This window comes from Zingiber officinale, chromosome 3B (genome assembly GCF_018446385.1).
Source record: "Zingiber officinale cultivar Zhangliang chromosome 3B, Zo_v1.1, whole genome shotgun sequence".
NCBI classification, from domain to species: Eukaryota; Viridiplantae; Streptophyta; class Magnoliopsida; order Zingiberales; family Zingiberaceae; genus Zingiber; species Zingiber officinale.
Window position 1 is genome coordinate 92,160,721 of NC_055991.1, and position 21,065 is coordinate 92,181,785.

The 21,065-nt window shown below is 35.8% G+C and overlaps 1 protein-coding gene across 3 annotated transcripts; it reads right to left on the reverse strand.

The window, feature by feature from the left end:
• Positions 1 to 23: 23 nt before the first annotated feature.
• Positions 24 to 20,074, reverse strand: LOC121967093 (probable serine/threonine-protein kinase PBL11). 3 transcript variants are annotated; one of them, XM_042517109.1, is made up of 9 exons: positions 19,943 to 20,074; positions 19,410 to 19,855; positions 15,528 to 15,609; positions 13,329 to 13,633; positions 12,827 to 12,962; positions 8,339 to 8,437; positions 1,262 to 1,395; positions 1,051 to 1,174; positions 24 to 665 (listed from the first exon to the last, which is right to left on the reverse strand). In XM_042517109.1, exons 2-9 carry the CDS (start codon positions 19,821 to 19,823, stop codon positions 352 to 354), a joined length of 1,608 nt encoding a protein of 535 aa, XP_042373043.1. In that variant the 5' UTR covers positions 19,824 to 19,855; positions 19,943 to 20,074; the 3' UTR covers positions 24 to 351. The 3 variants fall into 3 exon arrangements, with proteins under 3 accessions (XP_042373043.1, XP_042373044.1, XP_042373045.1); XM_042517111.1 differs by lacking the exon at positions 19,943 to 20,074 and having other exon boundaries at positions 495 to 665; positions 1,065 to 1,174; positions 19,410 to 19,933; XM_042517110.1 differs by lacking the exons at positions 8,339 to 8,437; positions 19,943 to 20,074 and having other exon boundaries at positions 19,410 to 19,933.
• Between the last annotated feature and the right edge of the window lie 991 nt (positions 20,075 to 21,065).

Consider the following 21,065-nt stretch of genomic DNA (forward strand, 5'->3'; position numbering starts at 1 on the left):
CATTTACAAAAGAAAATAAAAAGTATAGGAACAAATCCACTATATTCATTATTAGTAAAATTCAAGCACTGAGATGTCTACAAGGAACATACACCATTACAAAATCCTAATACAGACATTAGAGTCCTGATTAGTTACTTTAATCAAAGTGATCATCAACTTGGAACTTCTAGGAATTTTGCACATCAATCCTAAACAGCATAAGCTTGTAAGAAATTTCAAGTTGTTCATGAATCCTCCTCGCTGTATAAGCTTACATCTACATCTATGATGCGTAGATGAAATGAATTTAAATGGATGACCACTATAAGATCATCTGATCACTCCGAAGGCTAAGATACAGGGCAAGCTTCAACTTGTACTGGGGCAAATGCTCTCAAGGACCTCCAATACAGTTTTCATATCAGGTCGGCTATTGCCAGAGTTGCTAGTACACGATCCACATAGTTTCGCTAATTCAAAAGCATGCTTCGATTTATATTCACCGCCAAGTTTTGGATCCATGAATTTATGCAACCTCCTTTCAACATAAATGAAGTCAGAAGCGTACGAGACCAAGTGTTGTTTATGACGTGGTCGGCTACGATCAAACACCTTCAGGCCAGAAAGCAGTTGAAGCATTACTATCCCAAATGCATACACATCAGCTTTTGCATCCAGATGACCTGATCAAGAAGATTATAAATATACATATATAATCAGCAGTTAAGAAAAAAAAATTAAGTACTCAACAAACTAGGCGATATTATCATATCAATTCTGGTTGAATAATTAATACCCAACGGTGTTCTCTTATATAAAGCATGACTTTTGATGTGTACAGTGAGTTGGAGCAAAAGGTGATAATGCTCACTCCTAATGATATGTTGGAAATTGATCCTAAGACCTATTGGAGCAACCACGCATGTAGTACAGTGAATGATCAATATAAGCATTAGGATAAGATGCTATTACTTTGAAGCTTATTAATCAAGCTGAAGAGTGTTATCAATCAATTAGTTATGCAGTTTTATCGTCTGGAAAAGAAGATTGTAAAATAACATAACAAACCAGTCATGGCGTACTCGGGATCTACATATCCAGCTGTGCCCATGAGTTGAGTTGACACTTCAGTTGCTCCATCGGTTGGGCCTTCCCTCGAACACCCCAAGCCAGAAAGCTTTACATTGAACTCCTAGGTAGAGAAATGAAAACATCTTATTTGTGCCACTTTTTTCCAAGAAGTAATTAGCTGGGTTGAAGGAGGCTAAGCCTTACATACCCAATCAAGAAGGATGACAGACGGTTTGATGACGCGATGAATGATGTTTTTCTCTGGTGTATGCAGAAATGCAAGAGCTCCAGCAACACCCGTTGCTATTTTAATCCTTTGCTGCCACGACAGTGGTTCATCACCTGCCAAAACATACAACACAACATTTTGCTTTCCTTATTGCCTCTAATTCATCACGTCTATAAGGCCATTATGCCAAGAAAATCAATATACATTCTTGCATAAAATCAAAGTTTAATGTGGCATTTAGGTTTAGACAAAAACAGAAGTTTTTTTTCTTGGCACTTCTACTCGAACACTACAAGAGTGCATGTATATGCCCAATCATTTCTAAATGCATAAAAAAGGCATATACCAAAGAAGTAATGCCAATTAAAACATTTCAAAACTTATTGGGTAAATATTTAATAGGACGCCCACGGGGACATACCATTGACTTAATAAGACTTTCTAGAATGATGCATCGAAAATCCACCTCCACATTGGGATAGTGATTCCCTTCAAGGTTAGCAATCCAATCTACATGGGTCTCCTACATGTGAGCAGATCCACCCACGTGTCTCAGCTTCAGTTCCCAACTCAACTTAGACTCCCGAGCCCCTTATACAACTCGGCATCCCGAGTTATCCATACATCTCAGCATCCTGAATTCCTCATACAACTCGGTCACCCAAGTCCTTCCTGTAGCTCTAACTCCAAAACACCCCACAACTTGGTACTCAAATCCCTAAAATACTCCACTTGGGTTTTTTCTCAAGCTTTGTACTTAACTCTCCCTTGCGATCATTCTAGACTCCATTAAATCCCCCATGTTGGGCCCAATCTCTCAATAAATTGTAGGGATGAGCCATAATCGGACATGATCTTTGTAGGAATAGATCATACTAGACATGAACCTCATGGGGATGGGCCATAATTGGACATAATCTTTGTAGGGATGGGCCATAACTAGATGTAGTCAGGGCGGGTATAGGTCAATGGGGCATAACCTCTTCATGATTCGCAAGGCTACAACCCATGATCCCTAGGCCAAGAGCCCTATGGTTTAGCGTACGGACACCTCTATATACATATAAGGAAAAACCTAATCTCTCTTCTTCTACTTCTACATCTACTTCAACTTCTACTACTTTTTATTGTTTCATTAGCCTTCATGGTCAAAGGGTGGTAGGACAGTCTCCATCTTTGACTGGGGCATCCGATTCAGTATCCAACGTGGCAGTGAATTTTCAATGTATCATAAGACATGTCAAAAGTTTCAAGAAATTGACACAATATGTGGTAGCATTACTCTATAATGCATGTGTCATGCGCCTATGCAGTAAAAGGTTCACCTTAACAGCCCTCTAAGGCGGCCCCTCTAACCCTCTATTTGGATGGGATGAGCGAAGGTTCATTAACAGAAGGGGAAGGGAGGAGAAGTAAAATATTTATATTCTCCTTGTTTAAGAGGGAGGGAAGATTCATTAACATAACATGTGTTACCGTGTTTGGGAGGAAAGTGAGGATAATGAAGGTTAAATATATAAAGTTACAAAATTACCCTCACTTTTGTTAAAAACTTCCGCGTTCAAAAACTTAGTGCATCTTGCATACATTTATTGATTAAGACTTATGCATTCAAACATTTGTAGCTCATTTGTTAAAGTTGGCATCAGCATCAAAGTTGGTGTCGACATCAAACTCGGCATCGAAGTCGGCGTCGGCATTGACATCGACGGAGTGTGAGCGTCGGGCGGTGCGAGTCGAGTGGTGCGAGTGTTTTTCGTCGCGACACAAAGAATATCTAAAACAATTTTTGGAATTAATATAATAAAATAGGGATAAAATTGGAACACATTTTTTTAATTCCCCTTACCCTTCCTTACACCCCAAATCGGGATGTAAGAAATTGTTTCGTTTCATGGGTAAGGAAGGTTAAAGCTTACCCTTCTTTACCTTTCCTTTCCGTAGCTCACTTTCTCTCAAACATGGTTTCAAGTTTCCCTTCCCCTTCTTTACCCTCCCCTCCCTTCCTCCCAAACAGTGCATAAGACGACCCCACACACTTTGGAAGGGGATAAATCACGAGGGTATTTACATGAATGCATATGTAGTCATTTTTTTTAAAGTTAATTAACAAAATTGGCAATAATGTGCACCATCACATGTCAAAATTATGTTTTTATCTCCTATATACTATATCACTTTAATACAATCAATAAAATAATACTTGCACTATTAATTTTAACAATTAATTTATAGTGATTCTAAAAAATTCATAATTTTATATAAGATATCTTGAATAAATATAAGATAAGGGCACATATCAATGCATGTTAACTTTCCGCATAATTTATATTATTGACCTAAATAACACAAAGTCTTGGTTTGTGTATTTGGAAAAATAATCAAATAAAATTATATTAACTTGATATGTTCTAAATATCAACAAGGATGGATTGGTTTATTTTGTAGTCCTCATGTGATCATAAGTGCTTACCCACCTAGTAGAATAAAGCTTGGTTGTTGGTTGTTGTGGTCATAAGTGATTATAATGTCGCCTTTCACTGCATCAATCTGGTGGCCGCATAAGCAATTTATATGAAAATTTTTTAAGATAATAGTTTTGCCTTTGAGTATATGCATCTTAACATTTTGATCTCGATAAATTTCATACAAAGCACTTCATGTGAAGAGCTACTAACAGATTGCCACTTTAATTAATGAAAATGTTAAAAGATTGTGAAAGAATTAAAAAAATATTATATTATTTTTATTCATCAATCTCATATATATATAGAATATCTAGACTTAGTCAAATTCCTAAATCATATCCTCATATATCCTATTTTTATTTATATATTTGGTAACACTCTCCCTCAATCAAGCAAATGAATCATAATATTGATCATGCCCAACTTGTTAGATATTAATCATGTCCATCTTGTTACAAAAATAATCAACCCGAACTCAATTTAAAGTTATTGCAAAAGTATCTCTTAATTGTTCTATTATCTTCACATACCCTGTAGAGATTAAATCTTATTGAATCTTTTCACGTGTAAAATGATAATCAATTTCAATATACTTAGTTCGCTCATAAAATACGGGATCGGAAGAAATATGAAGTCACTTAGTTATCACAACACAATTTGACTAGTACTAAAGTTGTAAGACTTAATTCAATCAGAAGTTGATATATCCACATTATCTCACACACAACTTTTGTTGTAATTCTATATTCTGATTATGCACTCGAATGTGAGATAACATTTTGCTTATTACTTTTCAATGAAACTAGATTTCCCCTAACAAAGATACAATAACCATATATGAATATTTGATCATCCTTGGATCCTGCCTCTTCAGCATTTGAAAAATACCCAACCTTAGTAAGGCCATAATCGCTGCACAAGATACCTTGTCCATGTATTCCATTTAAATAACACAAAATTAGTTCTATAGCTACCCAATGATTAACTATTGGAGAAGTCATATATTGACTTACAATACTAACTAAATATACAATATCTAAACAAGTCACAATAAGATAACTTACCTTTCCAACCAATCTTCTATACCTCTCAAGATTCTCAAATAATTCACCATCTTTAGGAGTCATCGGAATACTATATGTTTTGCCCCTAATTCTTTTATCTCAAACAATAAGTCAAATACATATTTCCTTTGAGATAAGAAGATTACTTTTCTTACTTCTTGTTAGCTCAACACCCAAGAAGTATTTTAAAATCCCTAAATCTTTTATATGAAACTAACTATAAAGAAAAGAATTAAGAGACAAACTTCTTGCATTATCATTCTGAGTAATGACGACATCGTCCACTTACAGATGATGTCCACTGCAAACTGTCTATAGTACACAAAATGCTTAGACTTATATTTCTTCATTCTAAACTTCTTATACTAAATTTGTCAAATCAAACACAAGGACTTTGTTTCAAACCATATAAGGACTTACGAAAATAATAGATTTTCCTATACTCCCCCGAATCAATAAAGTCTGGTGGTTGTTTCATATAAACTTCCTCCTAAAGGTGATGTTGGGGAATCTGTGATCGCTAATCAAAACGGTCCCAAAACTTTAAAAAGCTATAACTTTTGGCTCAAATTGAACCATGAGATTTTTAATATATCAAATTGAAACTTAGACTAAATTTGCCAAACCAGGCACATGGACTTTATTTTAAACCATATAAGGACTTACGAAAACAACGAACTTTCCTATACTTCCCCTGAGCAATAAAGCCAGATGGTTGCTCCATATAACTTCCTCCTAACGGTGATGCAGGGAAATTCGTGATTGCCGGTCAAAATGGTCCCAAAACTTTGAAAAGCCATAACTTTTGGCTCGAGTTGAACCACGGAATTTTTAATATATAAAATCAAAGCTTATTCAGAGATCTACAATTAGTTACTAGGTGAAACTCGTATGGCCCAGTCTTGGATAAAAAAAGTTGTTTAAGGCCTTTTCGGAGGCTCTAAAGATTTTTTCCTTTTTATTAAGATTTTTTTTCTTTTTATTAGGATTTTTTTCTTTCTATTAGGATTTTTTTTTTCCTTTCTATTGGAATTATTTTCATCTTTTGTATCTTAGGATTTTGGGTCTATTTAAACAAATTTAGTTGTTGTTAGGGACCATCTTTTGTTTTGAACTAATTTATTTCAATTAAACCTAGAGATGACTTCTCTACATTTGACAATTTCTTATTTCTTCTATGAAATCCCTCCGTGAAAACGAGCCTCCAGAATAATTGCTATTATGTTCGGTGTCAGTTGATATCAGAGCCTCACCATCTACTTTAATGAAACTTCGTCAGTTTCAATGGCAGGGTGTCACGGTCGTGGTCATAATGGGCAAGCTCTGAATGAGGAAGCCCCACATTGTGATCGTAGCGTTGAAGATGTGAGGATTGAGGATTTATAGAGAAAAGTCACATAATTAATCCTATCTGACGACGCGGGATTTTGAAGATCGTGAGATCTCCAATCTTGATTTTGATTCCACTTTCGCAAACCCATATCACAATCGTGCTAAATTCCGAGAATGCTGTAGACGAGAGGAACGATTTCGAGACCTCGGTTTTCAAGTTGATTTGCCTAAGTTTTCTAGTATGTTACAAGCAAAGAGATTCGTTGATTGAATTAACGAAGTGGAGAAAATTTTTTATCATAAGAAAGTGCTTGATCATGTGAAAGTGAAATAGATTGTCATCAAACTCAAAGGTCGAGTATCAACATGGTGGGAGCAATTGCGACGATCACGTGACAGACAAGCAAAACTAAGATCACTGATTGGGAGAAAATGAAAAAAAAATGAAGTCACTTTCTTCCCTTCGATTACACTCAAACTTTGTTACAACAACTTCATGCGTTGAAGCAGGATGCAAGATCCGTCGATGATTATATGGAGGAATTTTACCAGTTGGATAATTCATCAGTGATTAGTTCATTTGTTGATTGTGGCTATGCTATAAACAAGGATTGTGAGATGAGTCCAATTTCTATTCAAAGCAACATTTAGGATCATCCTTTTCACTTATTCACTGATAATGCAAGTGCTAAAACAAGCAAACGGTAAAACTCATTAGCAATAGAGCAAAAGAGCTCAGAATCTCCTTAATTGAAAACAAACAGAGTGATACATTTCCTAATTTTCATGGTGAACATAAACTGAATGATCAATTTTCAAGATGGGGCTCTTAATAATTATTGTGCCAAAGGATGTCCATATATCTCCCACAATGACATGATATTGTCCACTTTGGGCCTAGACCCTCATGACTTTGCTCTTGGGCTCTCCCCAAAAGGCCTCATGAAAAAAATGTCTCATGCCAATGGAGATATCTTGCATCCTTTTAACCCCATAATCTTTACCAAATCTTTCCAATGTGGGACTTTGATTGAACCCCAACAATCCTCCCCTCAAACGAAGGACCACAATTACTCTCATGGTCCGGGCCTCCCTGCGAGCATCTGGTCACTCTGATCTGCTCTGGGCCTCCCTGCAAGCATCCGCACCTGGTCACCTTGACCTACTCCGGACCTCCCCGTGAGCATTCGGCCACCTTGACCTGCTTCGGGCCTCACTGCGAGCATCGGTCACCCTGACCTACTCGTCTCCCCGCAAGTATCTGGTCACCTTGACTTGCTCCAGATCTCCCGCAAGCATCCAGTCATCCTGACCTGCTTCGGGCCTCCCCGCGAGTATCCGGTCACCCTTACCTGCTTCGGGCCTCCCTGCGAGCATCTGATCACCCTGACCTACTTGCTTCCGCGCAAGTATCCAATCACCCTGATCTGCTCCAGGCCTTCCACGAACATCCGGTCACCCTGACCTACTCCGGGCCCACCCTCAACTTCGTTCAAGGCCACCCCACATGGTATCTGGTTCGTACCATGGCTCTGATACCATTTGTTGAGCCCAAAGGATGTCCACATATCTTCACAATGACATGATATTGTCCACTTTGGGCCTAGGCCCTCATGGCTTTGCTCTTGGGCTCTACCCAAAAGGCTTCATGCCAATGGAAATATCTTGCATCCTTTTAACCAATGATCTTTACCAAATCTTTCCAATGTGGGACTTTGATTGAACCCCAACAATAATGATATTTGTGTTGTTAAGGATTCTTCAAGAATGACTCCAACGATCAATTCTCTGATGTTGCCAAATGAAGGGTCTCATGAAACTATGCTTTCTGAGAACTCTAGGCTACTGACAGCTATTGCTTACCGGGTAAAATCTTTGAACAAAGACTTAAATACAGACAAGTTTCCTCCTGGGCTACCACCTATGAGAGATATCCAGTGTCAAATTGACCTTGTTCCGATGTCGAGTTTGCCTAATCGACTAGCATATCTCCAAAGTCCCAAGGAGGCTAGAGAATTGTAGTGCCAGGTGGGAGAGCATGAGCTCATGTAAAATCTATGAACCCTCCTAAGCAAAAAAGCAACCATACGAAACGAAAATCAGGAACTCATAATAGAAGCAAGAACGCGCATGATGATGACTCTGAAGCATCACCAACAAAAATAAGAAAGATAAAATGCAAGGTTCACCACCTGGTTCAGAAGGCAGTAGGGAAAGCAGGAGGCAACATTCAGCTAGAAAGCACAAGAAGCAGCATTTCCATCGAGATTCTTTGTCATCTAACATTGAATCTGATAGCCAAAAGAGGCAGAAATCAGCATCCAAGCAGAAGCGGAGACACCATGTAAACTCAGGTACTTCGAACAGTTATGATTTTGATCACCATCATCATCATCGTCATTGGAAGCATAGTCATCGTCAACAACTTAAAGCTCGGAAGATTGAACCTTGTGAGATAATGCAGAAGATTAATGATAATACTTACAGGTTATGCCTTCCTAGTCACTTGAAGACTCTTGATGTCTTTAATGCGAAGTACTTGTCCTTGTTTTGTGGATTCTAATGACAATACTTTGAACTCAAGGATGAGTTCTTTTCAACTAGGGTGACTGATGTAAGAATATGTGATCGTCAAGCAAAATGGCCCAAAACTTTGAAAGACCATAACTTTTTGTGAAATTAAAGCTCATTTAGAGATCTACAATTGGTTATTGGGTGAAACCCATAATGACCAGTCTTGGACCCAAAAAACATCCTTTTCGAAGGCTCTGAAGTTCTTTCTTTTCTATTATGATTTTTTTTCTTTCTATTAGAATTTTTTCCTTTTTGTTAGGATTATTTTCATCTTTTACATCTTAAAGTTTCGAGTCTATTTAAATAATTATTTAGTTGTTGTTAGGTATATCTTTTGTTTTAAATCAATTTATTTCAGTTAAACCTAGAGACAATTTCTCTACGTTTGACAATTTATTGTTTATTCTCCAAAATTTCTCTGTGAAAACGAGCCTCCAGAATAATTGTTATTCTATTCAGCGTCAAAAGATCACCATAGACAAGGGCGTAGCTAGGAAGAGCTTTGGGGGTGCGACCGCACCCCCTGAAATTTGAGAAAAAAAATTGTACATTGGGATAAAAATAAAAAGACTTAATTATAAATTTTAAAATTCTATGGATTTTATATAAAAAACCCAATGAAAATTCGACCATGTTTTATTTTTTTTCTCTCCCTTGATTTCTTTTTCCCCTCTCTCCTATTTTTGTATTTGTCTTCAATATCGTGTTTTATTTTTTCCTTGTGTTTTCCTCTCTGCCACTATCACCCACATTTTTATCACTACACGATATTATTGCCAGCGCTGCCGTTGTTTGCTACGAGTATCGTCATCGTCACTACACCAATTCTCCATAGCAAACACCTTTTAATTATGGTGAAATTTTCTTGTTTGATCTTTTTCGTTACAGATTTAAGTGCTAAAAAAATATAGTGTCAATTTTTCAAATTTATGTTTTTATTTGTTAGTCAAGTATGTTATTTGTTTACTATCAATTTTATTATTATTTTTGAATGGTTGGAAAAAATCTAGTCATTAAATTAAGTAATTATATGTCTAAAATATTATGCTAATAATAAATTAGGTGAAATATGAATGTTGAGTATTTTAAGAAAATATGAGATATACCTACTTCAAATAGGGCATCTCCTCTTCCACTACATCTTTCTTCTCTACCTTTTCCACCTAAATGATTCTTTGACTTTGAGTCATAGATAAGATATGAGGATCGACAGATCATTGTTTCAACTAAAATCAAAGGCTAAACTAAAAACAAAATTAAATTTAAGTTCATTTTTAACTCATTGAATTCGAAAACTATACTTTTAGAGAGTGAAAATTGATCTATACTAATATTTAGAATTTTAAAAATCGCCCCTCCTGATCTAGAATTCTAGCTACGCCAGGTCCATAGAGAAATTCTTTTTTAATGTCTACTAGATATAAGGGTCAATTATGATTGGCTACCATGGAAATAAATAACCGGATGGAAGTAAATTTAGCCATAGGAGAAAAGTATCGAAAAAATCCACTTCACAAGTTTGGGTATAGTTTTTAGCAACAAGACTGGCTTTCAGTCAAACAATACACCCATCAAGATTAACTTTAACGATAAACACTCATTTACATCTAATTGTCTTCTTCCCTATAAGTAATTTGACTAGGGCCCAAGTACCATTGCCATTCAAAGCATTCATCTCTTTGATATAACATTATGTTATCTAGGATAAGTTAGAGCTTCATGAGTAGTTTTAGGAAGAGATACAAAATTGAGAGATACAATAAAGGAACAAGAAGATGATGATAAGTTATTATAAGACAAAGAAGACATTGGATAAGTATATTGGCATTTACCTTTACGAAGAGCAATTGGTAGATCATCACTTGAAACTGGATGAAGACATAGATCATGAAGAATGTCGCCGAGAATAAACATGTCATATGGGAGGCTTAATAAGAACAAATTCAATAAGATCGGAAATAGAGGATGTAATGGTATAGAATAGCAAATCAACATCCTCCCCCTTACCAAGGCATTCAATAGAGGGAAAGAAAGGTGTAGTTTCAAGAAAAGTGCATAAGTGGACATCAAATACTTGCTAAGATTAGGATAGGAACATTTATATCCTTTTTGAACCCGAGAATACTCAAGAAAAACACACTTTAGAGATTTTAGATCAGGTTTTGTAACCTGGGGACGAATATCACAAACAAAGCAGGTACAACCAAATGTTCTAGGTTCGGTAGGAAACAATGACTTACTTGGAAAGAGAACTTAACAAGGAGTTACCATGAAGAGATGACATACAATTAATTAGAAAGCAAGCTATAGACACTACATCAACCCCAATCGTGGTTACATCAAAGATCATCCCTAAGTCTCTATCTTTTTAGATTAATTATGGACGAATTCACTAAAAAACATCCAAGATACAATACTGCGATGTATGCTGTTTGCAGATGATATTGTTTTGATAGATGAGAATGTGAAGGAGTAAATGTTAAACTCGAATCTCGGCGGGAAATGCTAGAAGTGAAAGGTTTTAGGCTTAGTAGAGTAAAGACATAATATATGAAATTTAAGTTTAATAATATTAGATATAACGAGATAATTGTTAAGATAAGAAATAATGAGTTGTCTATAACCGACAACTTAAGTATTTATGATTATTTTTGTAAAAGAATGGAGGGATTAAGAGATGTCTTATATAGAATACAAATAAGATGGTTGAAATGGATAAAGAGCGTTAGGTTCTCTTTAGAGGGCAGCCAGGTGTACAAAGCAAGACTCTCTCATAGTCCTCAACATTCTTGAATTTGAAGAGGAGCCACATAGTCTTATGAATATGAACTTCATACTGCACTTTCCACCGCCTTGCCATGTCATTAACGGTCGGCCAACCAAGAAGCGTCCAATGAATCGTCCAACCAAGCAATCACCTACTGCAGCCTTAATTGCGTCCACATCATCCATCTCCAGGGCAACTCGTTCAATATCAGGTCGCACAAATTGAAGGGCATTCTTGGGCAAATAACCTGTTTGATGAGAACAAGTCTGTCCACTTCCTTCGGTCATTGCCCCTCAAGTTTTTGTTTCCTGTTGGTTGGTTTGTTTTCTCCAAATGTTGGTTCGTTTCAGCCCTTCTCATCTCCACCACCTGCTCCCTAGACCTCGCCATCTTTGGCAAGGTAGCAGAGATGGTAAGCTATGAATGAGCTCTGGCCTAATTGGATAAAGAGGTGGGATGCAACCTCCTTGAGTTTTCAAAAGTGTAATGATGTACAAATGAAAAGAGCACAATAAGTATAATCAGGAACCCTTTGCAGCTTATTTGGAAATTGGAATAACAAAAACTTATGAAATTGAATTTCTAATCACGACATTCTAGCACTTTCCTAGTTTTGAAAACCAAGTGGAAATTAGAATACTAACATTACAAAAGTTAAGGATTTGCAAATATGATCAATTTTTAATAAATTTGTGTTGAGAAAACCTGAGAATTATGCAACCAACAAATTATATTATACAATCCAAAGTGCATCCCTACTCGTTATGATTCAAACCTTCTTGGAGTATGATTCTTATATATTCTTTTATAAAATGGAATTATAACTTTTTCGTATAGGAACTTAGTTTCAAGCAAGTCAAAAAAATAAAATTTGATTGAGCATGAAAAAGTAAATACAACTCCTTGGTCCTAATTTGTATATCAACCCAACAATACCATGACCAGACCCAGTACAAGTTTTGAACCTGATCTTGTCGGTCAAAGTCTGACAAAACCTATTATTTGGAGTATCCAAGTTTTTCCCCCTTCAAAAATAGCCTATCCTTTGGAAAAGCCAACTTCTCTAATCCATCCAAAGAAACTCTTTCATAATTCAGCCCTGGGAAGGGGGATAAGGAAAAAATTCTAATAGGAGATCCATGTCTTACTAAATAGATCCTCCTGAAAAGGCACAAAAACTCAAACCACTGCAGACACTACCGTTATTCTGTTAACTACTTGTCTAAATAACAAGATACTCGCAACAGATCATAGCTATATATAGCAAGTTACATCTTGATAATTTACTCTTATGCAGTAATAGCAAACAAAAGTGTACTAGATTTGAAATTATACTCACGTCTATCAAAGATTCGTTCCAAGTCTCCATTATTCATCAACTCATAGACAAGAATAATCTCATTGTCTCCATTACAGCAGCCCAAGAGCTTGATAAGATTAGGATGTCTCGTATTGCCTAAAACATTCATCTCATTCTGTGCAAAAGAAGAAAGCCAACAGCCCAATATTTAATCTTAATATTTCTTAAGCACACATCAAACAATTGTAATAATACAAATGGCCATAGTTCTAATTTAATAAAAGAACAAGGACAATCTTGCTATTGATTTTCCTTAGAACATATGATACATCGACCAGGCTCCTCTTAACCCATCAAGGATCAGTTATAAGTAACATATGCAGAATAGTCATTAAGCAAAAATTTGATAATTGTTATCAGGCTGAGATTGCATACAAACTTCTAGGAAACCCTCGGCACTGACTGTAAGAAGCAAAATCACAATAGCCATAACGAAAAACAGTGAGCAAACTATAATAGTCAGGATTGCATAGGTAATCACCTCCCACTCCTGTAAACCATCTGCATAGGATTCCCATTTCTTAACAGCGACAGGAATATTGTCATCCACTATTCCTCTGTACACATTGGTGAATTCTCCTCTCCCAATAATGTTCTCTACTGCAAAGTGATTTGTGGCCACCCACAATTCGTGGAGCCTGAAGATCCGGGGTTGTCTTTCCTGACTAACTTCAGCCATGTTAGATTCAACTTTTATTTGATCTTTGAGACTTTTTCTAGATTTGAAGATTCGACTAACTGCATCTTTGACCCCATGGTTTCTATTTGTTACCCTTTCTGATAGTCCTGAGGAAACATTAGTGTCAATGCACTAAAAATTAATTTAATTTAGACAAACATCATAGTGGTATATCCTAACATAGAACTAAATCACCAGATAAGATTTATACAAGATATCTAGTTGCAAGAAATAAATTGTGTATATGGTTTCAACCTCTAATTTAGGCTACTAATATTAATTACTCAATATATACTTTTTATCCTCTTTCAATACTTTCTATCCTCTTTCTCATTGTAAGACTCAAAAGTAAGAAGTCAATCTATCTTGGGATATGTGTTGAAGCAGCCAAGTGTATCCTCAAGATCAAGATAAGGTTTAAAATCTCAAGTGTCATGCCGGAGTTTCAGTGACCAACTAAAATGGTACAGTTTGGGTATAACACCATATCATGTTGATATGATTTGAGACTTTAAATAATTCAGAATATAAAATTTTATTTACATAAACATTTAAGAGAAATAGATATAATTGATTTATAACTACATGATCAACTAATACTTAACATAATATTTTTCCTATGATTAATTTTCTTAATTAATCATCTGCTGCTCATGTTCTAAGCAAGTTTCCCAATGCATGAATTTTAAGGAGGTAATTCTTTCTTGATTGTTTCACTTGATAGATTTTAACTCATTATTTAAAAACCATTAGATATTTTTTTCACATACTTGTTCAATACCACAATTTCCTTCTTGAATTCATTTATCACATATCATTCAAGGATATGGGTTAATGTAAGACACATGGATATCCTAAGGGCATGAATACGAAATGAGTCAAGATCCATACACGTGAACCCAAGAGGATACAACACTAAAACCATGAAGTCTATGGCCATTAGAACTACGACCACAACTTTCCATTATATTATATCCTATTAAATAATTTTAAAGTATTAATAATTATATAATGACAAAAAATTTGTTTAATAAAAAATGCATTAAGTCAGAGTGGTGATATGCTTACAAGGTTATCGGCAACATCGTAAGAAATTATAAGGTTATTATAAAATAGATAATAAAATAATAAAGCTATAGAGATTAGTGAGAAAATAGAGTAAACATGAGTTTAGCAAATGAGAGATACAAGAGTGAGCTGAGAGCATGAGAATAAGAGAATGAGTTGAGAGTATGAGAATCAGAGTTGTATGTATAAAGGATGAGGAGTGGGATTGAGAATAGTTATAGGAAAATTTTAGGAATTTTCAAAGATAATTTGGTAATTTTGTAAAAGTTAACCCAAATACACCAAGATTCTAGCCATTTAATTTGCCCTCGGAACTGAATTGAGCTAACCCAACATGTAGGTTGTGCCTTGACTACAGGTCAAGCTGCCCCGTCCGCCCCAACCCGTAATCAGGTTGGGCTCATTCTGGTCCAATTTCCACTTCTACATGGCTCAGCACCTCAATTCATGCTATGGATACTGTTTATCTTTTTCTTATATGGACATGTTATGTTTATTTCTATTGTTTAAGATAGCATGTATAAATGTTACTTTCAGCATTTTATTTAGTATAGAACTCTTATGTCTGCATATTAACTATGATTAGATGGAGACAGTAAACACTATGTACAGCCACGAGGAAACAATTAATCAAGAAATCAGAAAGTGGGAGGCAGAAACTATACCATCTAAGCTAATAGATATATGTGCTTTTGTAATAAGACCAAAACACCACTGACCCTACTTGATCCAACGTTGGATTCAGATTTTTATAGTTTCACTCATGAAACTCATGTCTAGTTGAATTTCTCATCAAGCTGGATGGAACCAGAACCATTTCACTTGCACCCTATCATCCAGCTTAGAGTAGCTTATGAAATTTCCTGGGAGAATCTCATTGTCGATGGACTTCTACAAATGACCCTCTGATAAGAGAAAGAATTAGTTGACTACCAGAACTTGATGGAGCATTTTGCACAGGGTCTCCATAGGTGGAATCTTGAGGTTGATCTTTTCTAGCCGATCCTCTTCTTTCCTGAGAAACCACACAAATTGGAAATATTATAAACACAGAAGATTACATTTAACGGATACTACAAACAACGTGATGGGATAATGTTGTGATGGAGACTAGAATTTAAATAAAATAACATGGAAGGGAAAAACGATGAGTCATGACAAATTAATGTGTTCGGAGTTTTTAATTACAAGTATTATGAATTTGAAAATTTTCTACTAATAGTAGAGCTATACTATCTGATGAATTCCTCCAGAATCACAAATGCAAATCTTGAAAATTTTAAAATAAATCATTGGAAACCGAGCATGCACTAGGAATATTGAGCTTAGGAGAAAACAAGAGAAATGGCAAAAAAATACACATTGTTTTGATCCTAATCTAAAGATAACTAAGAAAAATTTAGGACTGATTCCAAATGACATGTAGCATCTTTCATAAATTGTAGCAAAGGTGATAATGTTCACCCCAAGCGCTTTTCACAGTCCTTCCCCAGATTATGTAAAGGGAGGTAAATCACGGGGTTAGCTTATAGTCGACCACTAAAGTGGCTATCGGGTGGAAGGAGTTTTTTTTCTCCGAGGGCATGCATCCGCCAGAATTTGATCTCTTGCCCCATTGTAGCAAGTTTGTCACCCTCTAGCCAACTGGGAATCCCATGGGTACTGCATCTTTCATAAAGAACTTATGTAATGAGGTAAAGAAAGAGACTAGGTACCGACACTTGGATCTTGATAGTCCTAGTGGAGACCCAAGATTTCTATTGATCACAATGTAAACCAAAGTATTCACGCCATAGAATTTGATACAATAATTGAAAGAATCAATCTCAAGAAGTCTGGGAAGTACAACAAGAAAAATAAATTTGGGCAGAACAGAATTAGCGGAAGAAGTTGACGCAAAGCTGGTGATGATAATGAAGAAGATGAAACCGAAGCAGTCTGCCATGAAGAAAAATTCCGCCTCAAGGTCAAACCGAGTACTAATCTGCTGAAAACGAACAAAGAATCCACTGGAATACTGCATGACAGGAACCATGGTGAAGCAAAGGCAGATTTGTAAGAACTAGAACAAATCTAACGAGGAATGGTGATAAAGAATCATGATGAGAAGACCCAAGAAACTGCAGAATAGTGACTAGAATCTAAAAGAACTACCCTTCTTGCAAAATCAAGATGAAGTTGGTTGCTGCCCTCCACAAAGGCTTGACCGGGGGATCATTAAATGTGTTGCTCGAGAAGACCCAAAAGATTGCTATGAAAAAGCTTGATTATCATTTTGTAATTTGGGATCAATTATTAGAGTTAATTTTGTAGTATCGTTCATCAAATGTATATTTCTTTTACTTTGTTTTAATAACTATTTATAAAATACTAGTAATTGATGATAAATTTTAGTTAACTGATGACATAATAAAAATGTTTGAGATAGTTATTGATCACAATGCAAAACTACAACATTCCGATGACCTGAGTGCTATAGTAGTACAGTCGGCTGATAGTGGATTCCAGTTAATTGAAGTAGCCATTGCAAGACTAGGAGTTATTGCAATCAAGAAAAAAACAACCGATTGATGGTGGATCCAAATGATTAATTGGTGACAAAAAAATAGATCAATAAGTGAAGTTATAGATGATTGAAGATTATAAAAGAAGGACCACGGCTGGCATTTGAAAACTAGTGTTTATTGCATAAGCTCTTTTGTACTCCTTGTCTTAATCTTCTAGCTTTCAATTGTAATCATCTTGTAAAGAGATTTATAAGCAATTTTTTCACATATGGAAGAAGTCCAAAAGAAGAAAACCTAGTGAAATTTTAGGAGTGGTTCACCGAAGAGTCATAAGTAGTGGAGTAGAAATGAGGGTTCCAAACTGCGTTATGTTAATTAAACTTGCTAAGTCATTAGCAAGACCTTAAGTGTTGATTGGAGGATTAAACGCTTTTCACTCCCCTCCTCTAGCCATCTAACCATCTAATACAATGCTCCCAACACATGTATCTAAAACCAAATGATTGATTATGACTTTCATCTCTCTGTTGGGATAGTACCTTAGAAAGTGGATCAACTAGATTGTCATAGGTCGGTAATCTTTTTATAGTGATATCTCTGAGTTTGATAAACTCCTTGATTAGATGGAATTGTTTGAATTGGATCACTGATAAAAATTGTGGTTCTTTAGCGAGTGCAATGGTCTTTTTTTATTTGCATAATACATTGTAGTTAAATCAACAATTCTTACGTTGCTACCCGTGCAATCTACTTAACTTTTATCATTGAATTGATTTTAAAATCTTACTTTGAACTCTTGCAATTAATTACACCTCTATTTAGATAGAAAACATATCTTGATTATAACCATAAGTCATAATGCTCAGATTGGAAACTTGTATCTATGATGAGTCTCCATCTCCAACTCTATACACAAGATAGGTTTGTAGATCTTCTCAAGTGCATAGGATATTTTTTACTATAGTCTAGTGATTTTATTAGTGCAATCATAACCTAAGTGATCTTGTTCAACAATATTATTTTGATGTGTTTGCTAAAGGATTTAAGCTAGGTTTGTCAATGTTTTTGATGTGCACATTAATTTGTGCAGAAGTTAGTACAATGCACATGGAACTCACGGAGCTTGTGGCTCCACATGGTTGAGTTATGAATGATGGTTTGCTAATGCCAAATTGGTATAGCTCGATGGCTCGAGGTAAATTGGAGAATAAAGAAGAATGATGGGACATCCATATAGAAAAATTGACAATGTTGAGATAGACATACCAAAATACTAGAAAACATATAAAAATATAAAATGTTATATTGTGAGAAAACTAAACAATAAAATGAAAGCGATGACACAGATAATGATTAATATATTTAACTAAATTTGTATGGTTCAATCTCTATTTTTATTTCCGTGAATATTAGCAAAAACTTACTTGTTTTAGAGAAAATATACAATTATATTTTGGATTTTAATAATCAGACACTAAAAGTATTAAAACTTTTCTATGTGAATGTATTAGAAGACAACATATTGCATAACTAATGTATGTTCTCCATTTGTATAATGTATTTTCTCTATCATAAGGAACTGACATTCCTATATAACAAACGACAAAGTAGTCCCCACAGGCGTGATGGAGTGGTAAAGCAGTTACTCCCTATTTACTTGGGAGAGCAAAAATAAAAGCTAGGAAAAATTTTCCATGGTGGAAATGTTTCCACTGTTTATTTTATAAAAAAGGATGGATTGCTTATCTTTTTCATCATTTATCTATTGTCAAATAATGGATGGACGTAAGAATCCATCCATGGACTATTTTTAGACTTTTTTTTTATCCGCCCAAATTAGATGGAATGAACTTTCCTTCCTCCCTCATTGAATCTCTCCCAACGATGCCGACCTCGAGGTTGGCTGCCCGAGGCCGTGAGTTCGTTCGCGGCCGTTTGGGAGGTCGCAAGTGACCTTGCTCGTAGCCGCAAGCTCACTCATGGCCACAGGCAGTCTTACACTTTTTTTTTTCCTTTTCCTTCTTGCTTCCTTTCCTTTTCTCTTTCTTTTCCTTGAGGATTTTTTCCCCACCTTTAATTCCTTTCCTTTCACAATCCACAAAGTAAACAAAGCATAAAGGACGACCACAATTTGAATCTTAAATGTGGCAAATATGTTGAACGTTGACTTCTCAATAAATATGAGATATTCTGAATTTATGCAGTAGATGAATCAGGAAAAGGAAAAGGAATAGACCGTCTAGCTTTTGCCCAAACAATTGGATTATAAAAATAAACATAAACATAACAAACGACAAAGCGGGCATACCCTCGTCAGTTTACGGAGTTCTACTTGATTGATGACTGGAATAAGCTTCAGGTAACGATCGATCTCTTCCTCCGCAGTCCTGAACCGACGCTCAATCTTCCACCCCATTATAAAAAGATAAGGAAAGCTGCGGTCTTGGCAACTCTTGACGAGGAGGTACGCCCTCTTTAGCTCATCCTCCAACCGCTTCAATGGGGCGCTCGTCGCGGGAGAATCATTCAGATCCGAAAGATTGAACGGCTCTATTAGGTCGCAGATCATCTGCACGTAACCGGACAAGGCCTTGCACTTGGTTTTGTGCATTCGTGCGTTAGCGGCGGCTTTCACAATTAGGGCGATGAGTCTCACGGCATCGAGTCCCACTAGCTGCGCAATGTTAGCAGTATTCCCTATCGGTCCGCATAGTGACGCCATGGACGTGCCCCCCACTTCCACAATCTTCAGATCTGCATGGGAAAAGAGGGGAAATTGAATCCTCTTCTTTCCTTGGAGAACATAGTGGAGAAAAGCTTGGTATGTCTAGTTCATAGTACCTTTATCGGCAAAATCCTGACGGTGGCGGCTTAGTCGCGCTTCCGTTCAGCTGGTCAAAGGATCACTACAAATACGACGAAATGACGAAGAAGACTTAGCATTGACTCAACAATAACTAACAAACTGTTAATGAATATCTATATTATCACTTAGATATATATAATTTGATCCCTAGCTATAATAAATTTATAAAAAAAAAATTTTCCAAATAAAACACTCAACCAAAGGATATTGAGCGTTTTCTGATTTATTCTGATGACTAATAAAAAAATTTCGTAGAACCGGATCGATCAATCAGACTCAATATTACCAACTTGATTAATATTTTTTTTTATAAACTACTTCGTGATATTATATTCCTTATATAGTATACCTTAGGGCTTGGTACCATTGTCCCGAGCTAGGGTATAGTGGAAATGGAAGGGTACTTAGCAGGGGCGTAGCTACATTACGAGGAGGGGGTGCGACCGCCCCCTCTGGAAGTTTCAAAAATATATATATATATTAATAGTATATATTTGAAAAGTCCTCGCCGCTATTTTGATCAATCGATTCACCATTGTTTGTCACCGGAAGATTGAAATTGGTCACATATTTAGAAAACTCTTGTCCTAAGCTATCCATTGGTACCATTTTTACAAAAAAATATCGTGACTTGGAATGTTAAATATTAAATTTTAAAAATAAAATATATAATAATAAATGGATAAATTAAATGTAGAACACAAGTGAGAGTACTAAATTAAAATTGGATCGGATTTGAACTAAATCCAACATATAGGCACACATATAATGATTATGTTGGTTTAAATTGGGATTGATTTGGTTGAGTTATAACCGAAGCAAATTTAAAGTTTAAGCGAGTTCGATTGATTTAAAATAAATTATGATAATTTCGAGAAAATTTTATCTTATATTTTTTTTCTCTCTACGCACACTGCAGCCTCTGTCGTGTCATATGTCATTACCGCTATAGAAATGCTAAATATTATGAGAAAGCGATATCATAATGATTTTTCAACTTTAAGATATAGATAAGTTTTAGAGATTGACGGATCGTTGTTTCAATTAGACCTTAGAGCTAAGGTCGAAAATTTTAAGTTTAAGATCATTTTTGGCTTC